Here is a 22,177-nt window from a genome sequence, read left to right as displayed (position 1 = left end):
AAACTGACGTTAATGATCCTCAAACGCCTTCACAAGTTTACGTCTAATAATTAACAGCAACAGCTTTACAAGCAACTCCTGAGTGACTTGTGACGTATTAATAGTTTCTGCACAGTGATTTGGACGAGATAAGATCACATGACTTAACTTCAGAGTCTCTGTGGGCTTCGAGGGTTCTCTGTAGATCGTTTGTATATTTGCTGGAGTGTGAGTCAGCTGTTTTTTCGTTCAGTTTGATAATTTTTAGCTCCAGCTCAGCTAAATCTGATAAGTGAATGGTTTATTTAAAATGATCTTATTCCAGCTTCTCAAATGTCAATATTTTCTGGTTTCTTTAGTCTTCTATGAGAGTAAACAGGGTTGTGAACGGTTGGTTGTGACAATAAAAGACATCCGAGGACATAATCTTAGGCTTTTGGGAAACAGAGATCAACATTTTTAACCATTTTCTGACATTTTATAGACCAAACATCTCATCATCTGCTCAAAAATAAGAGAAATAGTCAAGTTGCATTTGATTATTAGCTCAGACGTGCAGCACAAAGTTTAAAAAATGATCATATGAATCAAACTGACTGTTCATATGTACACAAGGCTCTACAAAGGACGTCAAACTTGATTATTACATTAAAGTTAATGTCAAACAATCATAATGTAAACTGTAGTAAACCAGAGAAGATTATCACACACACACACCAGGACATGTACAGTCATATTTACAACTTTATTATATTATTTTCAATATAATCAACAGCATTATGTTGATAAAAAAAAAAAGTATTTATAAAATAAACCTTTTTTACAAATATCTAAAAATATTCTCTGTATCAGGACGGTTTTTGTTCCATTGGAAGAAAACATCTTACACATCTTACAAATCCTGTCTGGAAGATTTTCAGCAAATAAAAATAACCTAAATCTTATTGGCACTGACGGCTAATTAACTGGGTTAACTGTTGCATGATAAAAATCAGTCACATGTTGAAATATTGCTCGCTCAGCATAATGCTAAACCACATTCATTAAACAGAAACGGATGTTGTTCATGGAGCCAAATCTTTAAAAATGTAAAAATGATCTAATGCAGGATACTTTGTAACATACATGACTTACATTTACACACTCAGTCTTTTCATATTTACAGTTATTAATCCTACATATGCACAAACATTTAAAAAAATAATATTAATTATAAACGTGCAAAATCAGCAAATCAGTTTTGTGGAGAAAAGTTGAGTTTTAAAAGGTTAAAGGATAAAAATGGTAAAGGAAATCTGTGACTGAGGTTTTCAGTTTCATGAACTTTGGGGAGAAAACCTCTTCAGTCTTTTGCTTTTCCCCTTTTTGGTGCCTTGTTGGATTTATTGAGGATCTTCATGAGGTTTTTGGACATGTAGTACGGCTTCTGCTGAGATCCGTCATTACGCTCCAAATCCTCCACTGTGAGAGTAAAATTATGAAAAAGTGATTAAACAAAACATCGTTGTTTAGTCGGTGTGTTTTTTGTCATATTATGTGACTCAAGTTATTTTAGTTAAATTATCAACCTAAAATTGACACGTTAAGATTTTGATAATGTGCCTGAATTTGTTTCCAGAAAAACTACCATCTTCCACATGTTGGCAGTATCCATGGTAACAAATTGATGCATTCGTCATGTTTTTTAAAGCAGGTGATTTTTGCTCACATGACGATAGATCATTAGATAGATGTAATTACTAGTCTACAGTGATTGTTTTACTGTAAATTAAATATTATTTCACTCAGTATTAATCCATATTAAATGTGAACTTGGAGGCTTTTAGATAATTACTCACAGAAGCAGAGGAAGAGCGTATCCACACACATGTTGTACACGCTGAAGAATCCGTGAGCGATGAGGTAGCTGCCGATCACCACAGTCTAAAACAACAACAACGTAAAACCAACATTATGATTCAGAATAGGTTTGATCTGAATAACCAACTATCATAAAACAGACAAGGGCAATTTCAACAGTAACTTACAATAATTGGCGTCCAGTAATAGTTGAGGGTTTCGGAGCGGAAGGTGTTGCCTGGTAGAGGTATTCGACCAGAGAAGAAAAAGAAGGACAACACACCTGGAAAAAGAAGGAGAGACTAACATTAAAACAGAGAGACTTTATATTTTAACTTTAGGTTATATTTAATCTAATCCAAGAAAAGATAATTCTGCTATACAGTATCCTATCAGATAGTACAATTCTGGCTATTTTCATAGTATATACATATAAACACTCAAATTTAAACCTGTGTTAATTCGTTTTTTGGATTTTTTTGGTCCCAGAGAAAAAATATTAAAAACAGTAAAGTTGTGGCTTGTAAAACTAAAACAATGAGCATAATATACACATAATTTTGATCCACTGTTGAAAAAAACAAACAAACTAATTAAGCAGCTTTCAAGATGCTGAATAATGAACACCACACTGTCCACACTGTCCATCTGCATCTTCAGTCTGGTATCTGCATTTAAAAGCTTCTACAGATTCAGTCCTGAAGTCTTAAAATGTTGCTGTGATACATTCTCTGGTGCCATCCTTACCCACTCCTCCGACCACAAAGAGCTTCCCAAAAAACAGCAGCAGGTCCGTCACTTTATCGAGCACCACCACCCTGAAGGAACAGACAGAGCGGGTCAGACAAACACGTCCCAGCCTCTTAAATGTGTGTAAATGTTTTCATGTAACGGGCCGGTCATTAAACCGGCAGTGATGAACACACAGTCGTCAGCAGAGGAAACACAAACCTGACACAATTTCTCATGAGCAGCAGGAACGCGTTTTTGGCTGAGACGCAGAAGTTTTTCCCATAAATGGCGATCTGTCAAGGACAAGAAATCATTTAGTTTTAGAAAAATAATAATACATTTATTTAGTATAGTACCTTTTACCAAAGATTAAAACAAAGGCAATAAAAACATACAATAAATGAGGTAGAAGCAAGAATAAAAACCAGATTAAAACAAATAAGACCATAAAACTATACAGGCACAAACACAGGCAAACAGAGGACCAAATGCCACATTTAACATGAAACAAATATTATCCAATATATCATAATTAACAGGCACATGATAATGATTGTGACCTTTTATAAATGCTGTAAGAGGTGCAGTACTATTTTTGTTACACTGGGTCAGTTTTATCTGGGTCAAAAGAACATTTTCCTCCTTTTAATAGTACTTTATGAGTTTAATGTAAGTGCTAAACTCTAATTATTAAACATAAATACCTCTACAGTAAACATTTTAAAGACAGGATGAGCCAAATAATTGCACAATGATATAATATAATATGCTTACCATGATGTAGGCGTTCCTGTTGAGGAACTTGATGAACTTCTCCAGACACCAGAAGCAGCACTTCAAGCAGCACATTATGAAACGTGCAACCGGATTCTGTGCCTCTGGGGTTGAGAAGACAAAACATGCATTAATATTCCTGTCCAACACAGTTTCATTTCTAAAGACGTGTTCTCACATGTAGCCCGCATGTTTTAGGTATTCACTAATACAGTTAGAAAGCTGGAAAAACTGAAAGTAAAGTAGAAGGACACAAGAGAGACATTCATATATGCTATCTTTAAGAGGAAATGCTGCATTAAATAAAGTACTTTTATCCATTTCCAACACTAAAACCAGTCTTACCTCTGGTTTTATGGTCGACGTACTCCAGGATGATCCTCACGAGCTGCACCAGAGTCAGTATCAAAGCACCGAACGCCAAAGATCCCACATGGTACCTAAAATATAAAAATAAGTATGTTTCCCTGGTTATATGAGTATCTAATGATGAATACAAAACATCATAGATTTAATGCTAACAGATCATGGTATCACATTACAGGATTAAACATGGCTCTATAACACAGCAGTTTATATATCAGCAATTTAAACAAAACAGTGTTGAGTGAATTTAAAACCTTGCATCATATTACAAATCAGTCTACCAATGTTAAGTGACCCTTACATACTGTTCAGGGTCAACACCTATATAATAACACCTTATTAACATTTCTTTCAGGTGGACTTTTCCTAATGTGACCCCAAAATATCCCCCAAAAAAAGCATCATATTTTTATTTTGGTGCAGTTGATATATATTTGTGTATATGCAAATGTGCAAAAAGAAGAAAAATCACCATTCAAACATGCTGTATTCGTCATATTCTATATTATGTTCTCCTTGAACATAATATAGTGGTCGTGAATGTCTTTTTTCCATAGATAAAAACTTCTCTCTTACAGCTTCATTAAGGATAAATTAAACATTTATTAATAACATTTATTATAATTTATTAATCACTAATGGGGAGTTTATGAATGTGGATTGGTGTAGAGACTAATTATGAGTCAGAATATGAACAGTAAGTAAAGGTTAAACGATCTCAGGAGACACAGTTTGTATTGGTTAGCAGCTGAAATCTGTTGTGTGAAGGTCTGCAGCGCCCTCTAGAGGTCAGGGTAGAAACTACAGTCTGTGGTGTTCCTCAAACTGGATTAAACTGTTAATCCAAAACTACTCTCTAACAAAAATGGGTTCCCTTTCTTCATAATCTGTGGGAAATACTGTATGTCAATAGAAGTATTAGTCAATGTAGTAGAGAAACGTTATCCTCCTAACAGCAGCTCGTTAACGTACCTGAGTGAGCGCATGAATCCGCCACACAGTGGGAACATGGGGATATCTCCCGGCTTGCTGAAGGCCCAGTAGTAAGAGGCAAAGGCCCCCGCCAGCGTGCACTGGCCCAAGGCGAGGACGAAGTTGACACACCAGAGGAAAGCGATGATGTTGTAGATCTGCAGGTTGAAGATGTTCCTCTGGAGGAGACCTTCGTCGTTGTATTTGATGAAGATGCAGCTGGCGGAGGGACAGCCTGGGTAATCTGACGCGGTGAAGTTCTGAAGAGGAGCAGATGGATGGTTAAAAATATTTACTAAAATTACAAGTTGCAACCTGTGTGATTTAACTAAAAAGGAAAAATAAGAGCAGATTTACTGTATGTTGTAAATATCATCCACACTACAGTTAAAACCACATTGAGCCCACTCACCTTAGGGTTACAGATATCGGTGGCGTTAATATCCTTACAGTCACCCTCAGTGGAGTTCAGAGCCACTACTCTGTATATTGGGGCTCCTGAAGTGGCCAAATATCTACATTTATTAGTTAAAGAGAAGCACTGACAAGAGTCTGTAACTGAACACTGGATTATTAACAGTGTTTCTGCACATTTTAATGACTTTTAAAGACCTTTATAATATATCTAAAGGAAAAAATACCGTTGCTGAAACATATATTAATGCAAAAGCAGGATTTTACTGATGTAGTGGGTTGATTAGTTTCATTATAGTTAAAACTGCTGATTACTTTTTACTTTAATTAATAAGTTGATTGGGTGGTTAAAATAATGATAAATAACATAAACTGAACAAATATAATTAAGCTCATCACTCTGCCCCCAGCTCAAAGTTAATGCCTTAACTTCTATAATTTCAGACATTTTAAGACAATTTTAGACCTTGAATATCACAAACTAAATTTAAGACTTTTTAGGGATCCGCGGGGAACCCAATTAAACATCCTGCAGACAAAAATAGATACACACTTATATATTCACATTAAATTAAAAGGATACAAAGCAGTGGCGGCCCAGTAAGCGACACACACCAGCAGGAGAATGAAGGTGATGACAGGATACAGCAGAGCGGACATCATGTGACTGATTGCCCTGTGACACAAGGACACACACACACACATCATGAGGTCATTTCATGGAAACATGATACAAACAAACTTATAAAGGCACAATAATAAGACTAAAAGTTGGTTTCCAAAAACTATGGACTCCCATAAATTCATTTTCACCATTATTGTTATTTAATCTTCCATAATAAAGAACCTAATTATAAGCATTGTTTAATTTTTTTATATTATTGAGGTAATTTTAATCTGATGACATCTCGACTGACTTGCTGGACTCCTGGATGAGGGCGATGGCGATGAGGATTCTGGTCCGCAGGAAGATGAGGGTTAGGAGAAGGATGGCCTCCACCACAGAAATGATGATCACTGAGGAGGAGGAGGAGAGAAAATGTCACAAGAAGGAAGAATAAACAAGTGAAAACCAAGCAGGGAGTCCTGCTTGGTTTTCACTCACTAACAAGTTTTAGTACGCTAAAACAGTACGTGAGATTTTTTAGCATGTCGGAAACTGCAGTATGAAACTAAAAATACGTGAAGTGTTTACTACATCTTGGGAAATGCGATAACTCTTGAATCAGAGTCATTTATTATTATCTGTAGCATTTTACAGTCTTTAATTAAGTGGTGTTGTAAAAACGACATGCACACGTGTGTATTCCCACGATGGTTTTATAGCGTCTGTTTTTTTTTCAGTATTTATTATCAGTGGTTATCTCCGATTTATAGCTCTATAGCTTCATTTCCTCTGTATTTGCCTGAGTAACGGCTGCTTGGTTGAAACATCGCCAGATCAGGCTATTTAAACAAAAGGAGCTTTAATTCTAGTGTTCAGACCAGTAGTACGCAGACAGGTTTTAATGTGCACATAATAATCCCTCCAAAAGTCTAATAAGCCAGCAGGCAAACTAAAACAACTATATATTATTTGAGGATGTAAAATAGCACATTGTTAAGTGATTCAATATTACACATAGAAAGTATTTTATCCAGACTCACAGAAGGCCAGCCAGGTCTCTTTGACTTGCAGGTAAACATTGAAGTTGGTGGTGAAACCGATGTCATTAATAGAAGCAGAGGCTCTGTTGTAGTTATCGTACTCCCAGTAGCAGTGCCATATTCCTGCGAGGAAAAAGAGAAAACTATTCATACGTATACACTTCAACACCTAAGCAGATAAACACATATAAATCAATTGCCCCTAATGGACTGTATTTGTGTCTAGAACCAAGATGTAAAACTGCTTCATATCCATCCATTAATGAGCAAAAAAGATGATAGCAGCAATATTTTCTATTAAAAGAACAGATCCAATCTGTCTGCTTTCAATCAAACAGATAACCGTGAAAAACGTCACCATATCATGACCTAATTCCTAATAAAGAAAGACCTGTAGACTCTCTGAACTGCATGTTTAATTGATCACTTCTGTTCAGTGTTTACCATAAGCTCCGGCGGCCAGGACTCCTACGATGAGCACCCAAACCATGACTGGAGCAGTGAATCTCAACAGCAGCAGGAACAGCAGACTGACCACCATGGCTATTACGAGACCACTGAGAGAGGAAGGTGGACAAGAGGGGAGATATAAGAGAAGATATGACAAAAATGGGTTAAAGATAAAGAGAGAGATAAAAGTTGAAGGATGAGGAGATGTATAAAATATCAAGATGTAAGCACAAATTATTCAATTGCGATAAGTGAATCATTTTATTTGCATTTTTTTTTTTAAATTGTAAGCCATATAAAAAAAGATCCAAATACTGTAAAATAACAGCACAGTAACTGCATAACTATTCAACTCTGTGTTTAAAATCTGACATCAAACTAGATGTATCTCAGAGTAAATCCCATCTGTATGTCGGCCAGTAGGGGGCAGAGTGAAGTGTAGTTCTGCACGTCAACTCACACGAGGATCCACGGCCATGCCGACGCGAAATCCTCAAAGATTCGGACGCCGATCTCTCGAGCATTGAAGCCATTCACAATATCCCTGAGGGAGGCAAATACAAGGACAGGATGAGTCAGCGACGGTGAAAAGCAAAGGATGAGGTGAAAGACGTTCGGTAAACAAAGAAGAAACTAAGCGAAAAATAATCAAAAATAGTCAATAATTGTGTACAGTTTAAAGCATTTATGTGAAGAATGCGACTAAAAGTGATGTAGTGGTAAAGAAAAAGAGTTAATTCATGGTATTCACTCTGATTGGTGATTGTAAAACCTAAAAAGGCCTTAAACTTTACTCCAAAACAATGACCTGTAAACTGTAATTTAGGTGAATTTTCTCTCCACTACATCTCTAATAAGACAGAAATAAAGCAAGGCAGACTAAAAAGACAAAGATCACACTAAACAATCAGAAAAAGAGAGAAAAGGAGTCATTTTTTCCTACAGATGACTACATACTAGCGCTACAAGTCCCAAAAGAGTGATTCACACGATATCTACGGCCGCTGTGAATAACTAAAGTGGCAACTACAGCTGCTACACTACAGGTGAACACATAGACTCACAAACCACCTACCCATACCTGGTGATGAGGAGGAGAAAACAACAGGGTTATTAAAGTATGTGTATGTGTGTGCGTGTCTGATTTAAGTAAATGTGCAGCCAGTGTAAAGGTCATTTTATTTGATATAACAGACATAAGGAATCTGCTGTATCTTACGCAGTGCCGTTCAGGAGGGTTTGAATGGTGTCGTTGACCGAGCCGGGCAAGTGTGGAATATTGGAATAGCTCGAAGGTATATCTGACAGCACCTTGAGGTCGGGCAGACATCTCCCCAGCACTAACATGAAGGGAAAATAATGCAGTCAGAATAGCTTTAAATTGATTCAATTATAATGTGTTAGCATATATCTCTTGCATTGCATTGGCCTCACAGGCTGTCACCCACTGAACAAACAAGGAATTAATACAAAACAAAACAGACCTTTAATCTGGTGCTAATATATCATGAGAGCAAAATGAAAAATGCAGTACAAGCTAATACACATGAGCAGTTCCTCTCACCTGAGGTTGTTGGCGTGTAGAAGTATGGACACAACTCCTTTTCTACAATTTGTGCAACAGTCTGGAGAAAAAAACCCCCATTTAATTATTATTTGGTTAAAAATACGGACCACGACACAAACGACTGCACTTAAAAAGAGAAATAAAAACAAATTAAACTCACAAACTTAGTTTTTGCCAAGTCGAGGGACGGCACACAGAGGCTTTGATTGAAAGCCTCTGCTGGCTTTACACCAGGAAAATATTTGTCCACCGTGACGGCAAAGAAATCATCCGGGCATTTTTCAACACACACCTGTAGTTAGTGAAAAAACAGATAATTATTTCTGAGACACTGGAAGAGTTCAGCAAAGAGTATCAAAATCAAGGAGTCGACTCTACCTGTGTGGTCGGACACTGGAAACCATTAAGAGTAGACGCCATTATGTTGACGGACGTCGCACATTTGAGAATATTGAAGTAGAACAAATTGGGTTTGTCTCTGAGAACAGGAAGAAAGAGATTTTGTATTAGTCAAAAATTGTGTATATATAAAACAAGTAAAAACTTTTTTTTTTTAAAGATGAAAAGCGTAGAGGGAGATTAAATTACTGATTTGGTCCGGTGCCACAGAAAAATCCGGTTGAGTTTCTCGCATATAGAACGTGCCGGGGATCTCCATAGAGCCAAGCTGAGAGGAAAAAAACAAACACATTAAAACAGAGATAAGAAGAAGAGAATAAAAGCTACTGACGTAAAAGCTGGTGACAAATTAGTCGAGCTGGATCGTGTCCATTTACTCACTTATGTCTGACATTGACAAACAGTTACAGTGCATGAGGACACATTTTCACTGGTGTTAACATGAAAATACTGACCATTCATAGTGTTTGCCAGTTTATTGTTTGTATATAGGGAAATTTTATATTGTTCATCATAACACATTACATATATATATAAATATATATATATATATATATATTAATGTTTTCCATTAGTAGTAGTCTCAGTGTTCATTTAAGACCCGCCTATATACACATAGGTTTATATATTTATATTTCATACACCAGCATTACTACCTCAAGCTGAAAACTTCTCCTTTACTTCACTTTATGTCTAACTTGCACTTCTGGACATTAAAAGACAATATTATGATCAAAAAAATGTGTATAAATAGTGTCTAAATATGACTGTTTTCTGATTGAGGTGGGAAATATGGAGGTGACCCCTCAGATTCTGTGATTTTATTAAGCTATGTTGCTACTGCACATTTTTAATCATAATTTATCAACGTGTTATAACTACAAGTTGTAACAGGAATATATTCAGACTGGCTCGTAAATTTCCATTTTTGATTCAAGGTTCAAGGTTCAAGGTTTCTTTATCAGTACCAGAAGGTTAATTTGTTGTGCAGACAGGAACTCAGCAATCCCGATATAAAATCACAGCCACGCAAACAGACATCATGACAGACAATTATTCATATAATTTTGGATGATTGTATTGTTTTTCTATTGTGTGACACCTGTCAAAATAAAAGTATGTGATCAAGTCTGATCAAAATGATCTCAGTCTAACCACAAGAGGGCACAACAGTCTGACTGTGATGACATCTCTCTTTGGTCCTATTGTAAGTCGAGTTGCTGTGCACAAAAGCAGCTGCCAAATGATTGTGATGCAATATAAAATGTAATGTATTGTAGGACTAACTGAATGTTTCTTGATCTTAGCTGCACACAAGCTTAAGATATTGAATTCACCACTGTTTCTCATGTACAAGACTTTGTTAAATACAGTCTTTAACATATCAGCAATGGTTGGTAGGTTTCTCCTCTTAACCACAACAAATCGACCTTAACCAACCGCTGCTACTTTTGAACAACGTCTGATGAAGGAAATAGCTGATTATTCATGACACAGTCAGCCACTGACATAAATACAGTAACTGTGTTACTATCAGACCTTCTCTGTTGACTCTAGATAACAGAGCGGGACCTGCGTGTTGGAATGAGTTTGATGACCGGCAATAAAGAGCGGGTGACTGTATGTTCGCATGAAAATCAGCTGCTCATAGTTTACCGCAAATTATGGAAACTGGATTCACGTAAAGACGCTCCTGAATTGACCTGAAATGAACTTTAAAATCTACTTTATATGCTGTATACAATGAACAACCTTATTTTCCATAATAATAAACCAGGATACAAATACATGTAAAACCTCGTGGTTGGTGATGAGACCTCAAAAAACTGGAGCTTCACAGCGTTAGCTGAACTGTGGAGGGTTATTCTGTTTTACCGAAATGCATCTTGGGAGTCGTAGTTAACCTTTACACCCCAGAAAGCCTTTTACCAAAGATAATGAGATATTTCCTAATGCAGTCGTTCATCTTCATTCAAGCTAATCCAGGATGTAAAAGTGCTCAAACTGTGTCACGTAGCGTTATCTTTGGGAGCATTTAATGGTTTAATTGGTTTAATTTACTTCTGGAACCAGTGGCGTGTTTACTACCTCTTGCTTTGCAATTACCCACATTTCTAAACTCCACATTTTGAGAATATTTAGAAATAGCAGAGAGGGAGAGTGGAGTAAAAAACTGGGAGAAAACAGACATGTACTAGTGAAACAAACAGGATTGATAAGACGAAAATGTGTAAAAGAAAAAGAAGTGAAGACATCAGTTTGAGCATGTGACAGATTCATAGGACTGTAGAGATGATATCAGGTTATTCTCACCTATTATCCCGACTACCATGTAGCCGAGGATGACGAGCATAAACAGGACACAGCAGATGATATCAGTGCACCCTCTGATGAAGACACAGAAACAGGTGTAAGTGAAGCAGGCGGCTTTTAGGTTTGACAAATGTGACAGAAACTCAACAAAACACATAATGAGTGAATGTAAAAAGGAAAAAAAACCCTACAGCTAAAAGTGAGGATTGGGGATTTAAAAAAAAAAAAAAAAAGAAGAAGAAAAGAGGCTATTAAGTGGAAAGAATGAAAGAGTGTAAAGCCTGCAGGCGATGACATAGATTCACCTTTTCTTTATGGGTCCGTTAAAGGTCGGGTCATACAGAGCAGGTTCTCCTGAAGAGAGAAAAAGAAAAAAAGACAGCAAATCAGTTCATTTATTGTCCTGAAAACATTTTTAATGCCACATAAATAAAATCCCACCTATACAATAACCTGACCGACTAGTGGTGACACAATAAAGCTTTGTCATAATTTAAATCAGCAACTTCCTTGTTTGTGGTTTCATGCAGACTGTCAAGGACACATTAGTTTGTCACTCTGTTGTAATCGCACATGATGTACAATTCAACTTCAAGGAAATACACTGATTAAATCTTTGTGTGTGTGTGTTTGTGTGTGTGTGTGTGTGTGTGTGTGTGTGTGTCTTTTATGTTTCCTGCGTCAGTTTTTGGAGTTAATGAATTACTACGCAAATGAAGGAGGAAAACTTTTTAGAAGCAAGAGAAGAAGGAATTTCATATATTATTTTATGGGTTTGTTGCTCATGAGTGCTTTTTTTACGATGCAATCATTGTGACGGACGTAAGAGGCATTACAGGAAAAGAAATGTCTCAGGTTTTGTTTCCTGGAACAACAAGAAAGACGAACTGCAACAACAAACAATGTGAGATTCAGCAGGTATCATTAATCTCACACTACGAGTTTCTCTCCATGCAGAGTGAAGAGTTCAAGTGGGTCGCTCGGTGTGAAATCACAGTAAAGACAATGAGGAGAGAAAATGAACCGAGTTGAGGCGCAGCACTAAAACTCACAGCTCAGAGGTTATTTGAATGAAATTTGAATTCACAATTTTGCTTCGTCATGTGATGGTTGGGTCAATAATCAATATAAAGAAACAAAATCTACACCGTGAAGATTTAGCTCGAGGTGATTTAAACTGGAAACATTCCTCTCATGAGAGTCAGGTCAGGCCGGGAAAACAGAACAGACAGCTTGTAGTCTCGACTTCCTCTGAACCGTTAAACAGGTTTTCAGGTTTTTTAAAAATCCACATCAGATGCAGAAGATGCAGATATTCCTCAGCAGGTGTCAGATTGGGTATCGTTTCAGATATTACGATACCAGTACCAATCCAAGTACCCTTAAAGTGACACTGATACCAACTGAGTACTTCATTCGATACCCATCATGTGAATAGAAGCATTAAATGATTTGATTTTCATGCAAATAGATTTTAATAGTCTTTAAATTATTAATATTTATTCAATACAAAATGCTCAAAATCTGCATGTGGGTTACAGCACACATCACACACACTTATAAATGTATGTGGGTATGTGTATAGAAAAAAAGTCATGAAAGTGCGATGCATGTCTGCTTTCATAGCACTAAGGAGGCAAAATGCTCCAAACTTTTGGGCTTGCGTTGATCGGCTGTGAGTAAGTCCACGAAAATAGTCAAATATTCTAACACTGGGTGCAAAAAGGATCGACTGCAGGGAGACACCTTCGGTAGATACCTTAAAAGTTATAGACTACCCATACCCAGCCCTAACCCATAACACATATATTATTTTCTGTAACATCCTGCACTGTATATTATTGATTCTTTGTCATATTTTTTGTGTAAATTTTAAGTTTGTGCAAAAATAAACTAAACTAAAAAGTAGGATTTGCATATTTTTGAGCTCAGACACTCATTTTCAAGCAAACTAAAAGTGCTGAAAATTGCAAGAAAAAGCCTCAACAGCCTTAATTGCCCTGTTAAATATGACCTGATGAAAAGTATCTCTAAATACAGCATTAGTAAAAAAGTTTGGACACATTTTCACTGCTTTTTTTTTTTTTTACTGGTGCTGTACTGAACGTGCTGTCTTCATCTGACGGCTCAACAAGTGGCTGACATTTTGCCAGGCGGCTCACCAATTATAAAATTATCTGCACTGACTTTAATACGAACACGGATGAACGGCGGCCGTGTCAACACTGCCGGCGGACTGTCACGTCAGGTTGTCTGAGTAGGATGCAAATCTCTTGATGCAGGATGCAGTAAGTTGTTAGTAGCTATTTGTGTGTGACGGCTGTGTGGCCGGGACTGCCCCCAATTCAGTCTAATGAATAAATGTGACACTTTTCGTCAAATAGGCTAGGAAAATATTAAAATGGTATATAAATGTGTGAATAAGTTACTTGATGCAGCAGTAGAGATTAAATCTTAATGCAAATGTCTCTCTTTTATCACTTGAGAGTCCACAAACAGACCTCACATGTGTATCCAGGTCAGTGTTTATGTGCCTGAACCTTCATTTGAGTAAATACAACAAGAGAAATGACTGAGGAAGCGGAACGTCTTCTTAACAAAGGAACCTGTTCATCGGCCTCTTGCAACGCGGCGAGTATCAGATTTCAGCCTTGCTTGGATAACGATTAGTTTTTAGAATAAATGACGACCTGAAAAAATGACTCGCACAAAGACTTCTCAGTGTTGTTGTTTTTTTTTTATAAGCTTGCAAAAAAGTTAGACGAAAGCTTTAAAATGTGCAAAACTTTGAACCCTGGACACACACACACACACACACAAGGCTGCACCTCCACCTTTTTATAGCTCGGATTTGCAAAGTTAGAAAAGGTGACGCGAGGTCATTGGTTGATCCTGGATGAAGAGGAGTGGTGTGAAAGAGAAAAACAAGTGTCTCTATGTTTAGTTTACTTTAGTAAAACACTCAATCAAAACAAGGATTAGACGGCTTTGACAGGAAAGGATGACAGAAGTAATTTAAATAAACAGCCTCATACAGACTGAGTGGTTTTATGGCACAAACCTCTCCCTTCTTTATGTGTTACGGTAAAACAAGAGATGAAAATGTGGTTAATTGGTAACTTGCAGTATTCAGAGAAAAGAAAAGAAATCTTTACAAAGTGGTGCAAAATATGAAGGGAAAGGACGAATCCATTCAAAAGGTGATTGACTCCTGACTGCCTTCATAATTTAACATATTGATAGTAATGGCAGCAGCTCTACACTTACTCTTTACTTATCTCTATGACCATTCAAAGAGGACATGAAAGGAGTCGTTTAACTTTTTTAAAATATCTTAAAAGACAATTATTAAGCTTTTATACATCTACCTGACATCAGACACCTGGCATGACAGAATGTTATGATTACATTTCTAATCTTTACTAGTCCAACCACATATGAACATTTTATGGATGGACTGACTGATATTTCCTTGTTGTGTGATGAACTTTAAACCTCTTCTTTTTTTCTTTTTTAAACTGGATAAACTACATTTCAGGATGACACTCTCCAGTGGTTTTCTAGCTTTAAACATTAGCTTTATTAACTATATTGGGGTTGTTTTCTTCCTCTTGTTGCTTCGAGCAGCTTTAAACACATTTTCTCATCAATGATTTGCAGCAACTTCTGCAAAGCGACTTATTTCTCAACGGTGTGCCCACGCAGTCTTAAACCTCTGAAACCTAACACTGATTTTTTGCTTCTCTTTTTTTTAATAAACATTTTAGGTGAGTTGGTTTTTGGGGTATTGTGAAAATGTTGCAAAATTGCAGCAGCATTTTCTCAGCACTTACAAATATCACCACTTTAGTTTGAACAAAGTCAAAGCTGATGATTTAATAATATCAAAATAAGTATCTTAAAAATGAATTTTATGTTAATAATGTCTGAGGACTCTTATTTGGTGGATGCCGTCCTCGTTTGGGTTTCCTTACGTGTGAAACTTAAGGAAGCAGTTTTTGTTTTTTTGTTATCTGTGAAGCACAAACAAACATCTCACTTGATGTATATCCATCCTATCAGTGCCTGCAGCAGCCTCAGTTCACACATTATCCCTGCTAACATCAGGAGGAGGAACATTGTGGAACATCTTTTTCAAACTGGGGCTTTGTGCTTCTGCCTCTCTTCAGATTACTGATTTGGATGACAGATGTTTCCAGCTGTGCCTAAAGTTCCTCCTGTTCATGATGCCTTCAGAAGGGTTGCAGGGTTCAACATTCACACTTGAATGGAAGCCAAGCACTGATCACTGGAAGGATGAAGGTGTGCCAAAATAATGTACACATACCAGTGTGTCAGCCTGAGGTGGAACTTGTACTTGGCTGTAAAGGAATCGAGCAAATCGATCCCACTCGTTGTTGTACGTCTTCACAATAAATGATCTGCTCACTTCAGTGGAGGACTTGGTGGATTTGTCCTCCTCAGTAACCTTGTTAATTTGGGGTGAACCATCGAAAATGAAGAGAAGAGTACTAACTCTTTGATTTACGACCTCAGCTGACCCACTCTGAAGTCAAAGCTACCTCTCAGCTCCGTCTCTTTTATTAACCTGACATCACGCTCGAGGAGTTTGACGAGTGGAGGCGCAGAAGTGAAGAAACGGTCTGTGAATATCTCGTAGTTTTGTCTTACAGGAAGTGTTGATGACTCTTGATAATCCCAGATAAGACTGGGTATGTTTATCCTGCATACTCCCTTGGTACACGTCAGACTTGCAGCCTGAGTTTCCTGTTACTGCCCAAACCTTGAAGAAGGTACAAGTTTTCTATGTACGCATGTATTGTCTGATTCCACTGAACTCATCATTTGAGTTAAGCTCCTCTGTAGACATTTCTCTGTGAGTGAATCCAACCATGACTTAATCTTCCAAAGTTTGTCTTCTCCTTCTGTTTGACTGAAGCAGGGAGGATGTTGACGAAGTGGACGGGTGAATGCAATTAGCTGCTGGAAACGGTCATGAGGCGTTACGTCAGCTACAGGGCCGCAGAGTGTGTCTCGGCTTCCCAGTAAACCCTGACACACCAGGCATTCATCCTCTACCCATTCATAAGTACACGTACAGCTCTTTAACAGATATGTCAGCGACTGTCCCGTGTTTCTGGAGGCTGTACTCGTTGCTCTTGACCATCAAATTGTGAAACATCTCTGGAAGTACTGCAGTGGAGTCTGTAGTATACAGAAGTACTGCAGTGGAGTCTGTAGTATACAGAAGTACTGCAGTGAGGTTTTTAGTATACAGAAGTACTGCAGTGGAGTCTGTAGTATACAGAAGTACTGCAGTGGAGTCTGTAGTATACAGAAGTACTGCAGTGAGGTTTTTAGTATACAGAAATACTGCAGTGGAGTCTTTAGTATACAGAAGTACTGCAGTGGAGTCTTTAGTATACAGAAGTACTGCAGTGGAGTCTTTAGTATACAGAAGTACTGCAGTGAGGTTTGTAGTATTCTGTTATGGAGGCGGCTGCAAAATCAGCATCTGTGAAGGCAAATCCTCGCTGTCGCTGCTCATGCATAGTCCTGTCACATTAACTACTTTTATCGGACGATATATTGTCTCAGAAATAATCGCGATAAATTATATTATTGTCATTTGAATAACATTTTATATCACTGATATAATAATAATAATAATATTATAACATAATAATGCAAGCAGGGAGAGGGGTGGGATTGGAGAGAGGGCGCTATACACTTCTGTAAAAACACAGACTGCCATTAGGGTTGGGGACAGAGTTATTTACCTTTAATGCATATAAGAGGACACTACTTGCTTAGCCAATGTAACATAATTAGCCTCTTAGCTGCTAATGTGATGTGTGGAAATACTGAGGTCTAAAAAATGATCAAAGTCATGTCCATGCATCATATGATAAGTCCATATATAGACATGATGATGCTGATAATTACGTTATTCTGCAATAAGTCGATAAAGTAATTATTGTGACAGGCCTGCTGATCGCTTTCTGCCTGCTCACGCTTTCAAAGTCCTGATCCTGGCCTTCATTGCTGTCACTGTTCTCTGACTCGATCGCAAAATCACTTGAATCTCCATTAACAGCTGATACATCCTGAACTGAGTATATATGTGTGTTCGTAATATATTGTCCACTCCATTAACTTACATGATGGGGGCAAAATATAAGGAACACTTTTCAGTACCACAACCTTCCACAATGACCTCTACGATAAACATAAAGCAGGATTATCGACTGAAAATGTAACATTTATCACAGAGCTGTTGTATTTAGATTAGATTGTACAGGTGTAAGTGGCCCGTGACTCTATACACACACATACAGAGTATTTTCCCACAGGTGGCTCAACTGATATATTTCCTCATGACTCACTGATGGAGGCTTTTGTGTGAATAATCAGTAACGCCCATTAAAGTCCAGTGTTGGGTTTTTGTGAAATTGGATTAAATCCATCCAAAATCATATGCATCATACTATTTTTTCTTCGAATTATTAAAGTTTTTTATCACTAAACATCTTTAGAATAACAGAAAAAATACTACACATCCAATAATCACTTAGAAAATTGTTGACATTGGTCCAAAAAGAGAGAACTGTGGGGTCAGAGAGAGACGGCCATGTTATTTGGACTTCAGATTTTGCACGTCTAATGATATACATTTCTTTATTTGTTTTTTCTCACCAAAATGTTGCTATGTTACAGTTCATAATCTGATGTGTTGAATATTTAATGTTTTTCTACACACATTCAGGAGTAAAATAAAGGTTGTAGGACTAGAAAAGCTCATTACTTCCTCCTTACACCCTTTCAAACACTGAATGGTTATTATTTTGTTGTTTATCTAAAAAAATGTTGCTGTCATTTCTATTTTGATTGATTTATTTTGCTGCCTTTATATTTTATTTTGTTATTTTAACACGTTCGAATAAATAAACTAAACTAAAAAGGAATAGATATTACTTGAGAGCTTCAAATAGATTCTGTAATTTCACAACATTGGGCCTCAGAAAAAAGAAACAACTGCTTCACACGGGAAACAATAGAAACATATTAGGTGTCTCTATTGGTTACCAAACTTTATTGGGTAACGTTGAGCGGTCTGAAATTTTAGCTTTAACATTCAAATAGATTTCCTCTTCCTCATGAAGGCTGGAAACAAAAAGAAGTAGAGAAGAAGAAGAAGTAGGGAGCTGATTCCCGGTAAGAAAACACGGTGATGAGTTTAAAACCAACATTTACATACAAAAAGCTTTCTTAGTAAAACTGTCTCTTCTCTCATCATCCTTTTCTTCTCTGTTGTTAATCGCGTTATTTGAGTAGACGTGAAGTCCGACGGTATTTACCTGCAGGGAGGGTTTGTTTATTGTAGCCTTACTAAAAACCTCCCAGACTGTCAACAGACGTGTGACTCCGTGGATTCATCAAATGCCACGAAGAGCAAACAGGGACGAGTGAAACAGAGATCTAATGTTTATACAACACACCACTACAATGAGAAACTGTCACAGGCAACGATGTGTCTGCATAAACAGAAGTCTGTAACATGACTACGCTTTCATTTTGGATGGTTGGTTTTATAAAATTTACAGATTTCAACTTTTCTGAAGTCTATTAAACCCAACAATGAGCTGATTACTGCAGTTCTCCTTCACAGAGGAAAAGTTGATCGACAGCATCCATGAAATAAAGAGCAGCCTGCCTGAATCACAATATCAGCCATTAAAAGACACTACAGGAGCAAAATTAAAGCTGAAATCAACTATTTTAATGATTTACGTTATTGTTTTCAGGCAAAAAAAATGCCAATAATCTCCATTTCTAGCTTCTTAGTTGTGAGAATTTGCTGTTTTTCTCTGTTTTTAATGACTAACATGCCTATACTTTCATTTTGGATGGTTGGTTGCACAAAATGTAATCAAGAAATCTAACTGTAGTTCTCCTTCGCAGAGGAAAAGTTGGTCGTTAGCATCCATGAAATCAAGAGCAGCCACAACAATAGTCATTAACCAGAGCTGAAATAATTAGGCAACTATTTAAATGATCAATTACTTGTTTACGTTATTGTTTTCAGGCAAAAAAATGCCAATAATCTGTATTTCTAGCTTCTTATTTGTGAGAATTTGCTGCTCTTCTCTGTTTTTTCATGACTTTGACATGAACACACTTTCATTTTGGACTGTTTTTTGCACAAAATTGAAAGATTTCACCTTGTAAAAGGACATTTGAACTCATTAATCAAGAAAGATAATTGGAGAATTTATCTTTAATTACATTAATCACCAATCTTGGCAACATGTAACTTCTTCATCTTTTGTCACTGCCACTGATACGTAGAGATTCGTCGTTTTATGTCTAATTTATACCTTTTTTTATACTTTCTGAACTCTGATATATCTCCTCAGTCTGAGATAAGCTCTTACTGAACATGTACAGTGAAAATGTGCAATATACTGTTATAATTTGTACAATAAACTATGTCGGTAATGTTCAATTCTCTCTTTATACTATATGTGCGATAACAATCTGTGCTACTAAGCCTGGCGTCATACCATATTGTGAATGTTTGTATGATTATTCTGCTGTTCTGGCTTTAGTCTTTATTTATACTGTGTCTTTTTATTTTAAATGCACTTCAGGGGATGTTATAAGGTTATAAATGTAATTTTGTTGTGCTATACAATGACAATAAAGTGTTTGAGCTGCTTGAACTTCATTTAAAACCAGGATGCAGAAACAACGCCTGTTTGTATTGAGCATCATGACTAATGGCATTTTATTACAATAATGTGCTTACGGTAAAAGCTGAGGTATCTGACCTCCTTTTGGCTTGAGACGTCGTTAAATGAAGCAATGTGTACTTGTGACCCTTCAACACAGTGAGCAGCTCCACCAAACAATGAGTTTTACATCTTTATCTTGTCTTTTTTTAAAGGATTTCTTTAAGCTTGGAGAGTTAAAAGCTTATCATCACTCATGTCAGAAGAGAAAGTTAAATATTAGAGAAGTAAAAAAACAACAACAAATGTTACGCAACAATCTTTAAAATGTATTTTAAGGGGGTCCTAACCAAGCTTTAACCCCCACATACTGTTCAGGGTCTATGTTGACCTATTTTTACATTTGTGAGATACAAAAACGCCTTAAAAACTTTTCATTTAGCCAGAAATGTGATGACTTATCATCATGTGACCCAGAATATACAAAAAAAAAGGAAATATTTCAACTAAAAAAATTGTTTTGTGCAGGTAATACGCATTTTTATTGAATGTTTGACTCATAATTCATTCAGAAATTCAGAAATCACCATTAAAAAATACTGTTTATGCATCATTCACTCATTGAAAATGTTATGTTTTCCAAAAATGGACCATAATATAGTGTGACTGCACATATTTATTCAACAAAAAGTGTAAAAATTAAACACTACACTACTAATTTATCATTTATTAATGACTGATGAGGTGTTCATGGATGATTTGTGGTTCCGAAATTATGTATAGAGATTAACTATGAGGGGATATTGTGAAATGCCCAAACATGAACAGTATGTGAGGGTTAAAGAAGACTATTGTGTGCTATTCTAACATGCTGAGCTGATTTTAAGCATTTCCTCTTAAGGTCAAGTATCTGCAGACTTTTGCAAACATTTGACCTGGTGAATAAGTCAGTTGTTCATGTCGATAGCTCATAAAAGGGTAGTTTTTTTAAAGATTAGGATATAAAAATGAGATATCTGCAGTAAACAATGTCTATTTAAATAAACAGGTGGAGCAGATTCTATAAAATTCAAGTTTTCTTAAAGTTAATATCAATTAAACTAACATTAACAGTCTAAAAAACACTGTCATGCAATTTATTCATTATAAATCCAACTTATAAACTTTTCTAGTAAGCCCTAAATTTGAGTAGAGTAACTTTTTTTTTAACATGCTGAGCTGATTTTAAGCATTTCATCTTTAAGTCAAATATATGGGATGTTTAGGTAGACATGCAAGCTACTCACAGACAAACCTGCAGACTTTTGCAAACATTTGACCTGGTGAATAAGTCCGTTTTTCTTGTTAATAGCTCATAAAAGGTAGTTTTTTTAAAAGATAAGGCTATAAAAATGAGATACGCTGTAAACACTGTCTATTTTAATAAACACGCGGATCATTATCTATCAAATTTGAGTTTTCCTAAAGTTTAAACTAAAATTAACAGACTAAAAAAACGCTGTCATGCAATGTATTTATCATTAACTTTACTAGTGAGCTTTAAATTTCAGTAGAGTATAAAATAACGTTATTATTTGCTCAAAGTGAGATAATTAGACATATATATGATCTTAAAGACATTGAACCCTGTGAGGTATAACGGAGGATGCCAACTCACCATACTCGGACTCCGCGTTTGTCTCCTCTTTTTGTTTTTTACCCATTTTTCCGCCTCAGCCTCCACCTTTTCTCTTTCACTATAACTTCCTTTTAATATAAAAAATATCCCTCTCTTTTCCTTTTAAAATACACTTTAAAAAAAGCTTTAAAACTAGCCTTTAAAGCCAGAGCACTATTTCCTCTGCACAAACATGGTAACCAAGTGAGGAAATCTTTTTCTTTTTTTTCCTTTTTTTTCTTCCTGGCACTTGTAACTAGGCATGACGTCACGAGCACACCTGCTGCTGAGGGATGCACACCTGATGCCAAAGATCATTTATTAGACAGGAGGACT

The 22,177-nt window shown here is 36.6% G+C and overlaps 1 protein-coding gene across 1 annotated transcript; it reads right to left on the bottom strand.

The window, feature by feature from the left end:
- Positions 1-1,321: 1,321 nt before the first annotated feature.
- slc44a4 (solute carrier family 44 member 4) lies at positions 1,322-21,887 on the bottom strand. Its single transcript, XM_062435391.1, has 22 exons — positions 21,842-21,887; positions 11,758-11,806; positions 11,453-11,526; positions 9,329-9,407; positions 9,119-9,218; positions 8,901-9,032; positions 8,738-8,798; positions 8,393-8,513; positions 7,634-7,717; positions 7,168-7,280; positions 6,724-6,846; positions 5,994-6,093; positions 5,660-5,752; positions 5,075-5,177; positions 4,663-4,922; positions 3,670-3,764; positions 3,325-3,428; positions 2,770-2,843; positions 2,566-2,636; positions 2,007-2,101; positions 1,818-1,902; positions 1,322-1,440 (listed from the first exon to the last, which is right to left on the bottom strand). The coding sequence occupies exons 1-22, from the start codon at positions 21,885-21,887 to the stop codon at positions 1,322-1,324; spliced, it is 2,181 nt and encodes a 726-aa protein (XP_062291375.1).
- Between the last annotated feature and the right edge of the window lie 290 nt (positions 21,888-22,177).

This window comes from Scomber scombrus, chromosome 16 (genome assembly GCF_963691925.1).
Source record: "Scomber scombrus chromosome 16, fScoSco1.1, whole genome shotgun sequence".
NCBI classification, from domain to species: Eukaryota; Metazoa; Chordata; class Actinopteri; order Scombriformes; family Scombridae; genus Scomber; species Scomber scombrus.
The sequence above is the reverse complement of the archived record's forward strand: the minus strand, read 5'-3'. Positions and strand labels throughout refer to the sequence as shown.

Coding starts and splice junctions, on each gene's coding strand:
- slc44a4 (XM_062435391.1), bottom strand. CDS start 21,887: ATGGGTAAAAAACAAAAAGAGGAGACAAACGCGGAGTCCGAGTATG. Junction 11,807..21,841: donor AAACGCGGAGTCCGAGTATG/GTGAGTTGGCAT, acceptor TTCTCTCTTCAG/GAGAACCTGCTCTGTATGAC. Junction 8,514..8,737: donor CTACACGCCAACAACCTCAG/GTGAGAGGAACT, acceptor CCTTCATGTTAG/TGCTGGGGAGATGTCTGCCC.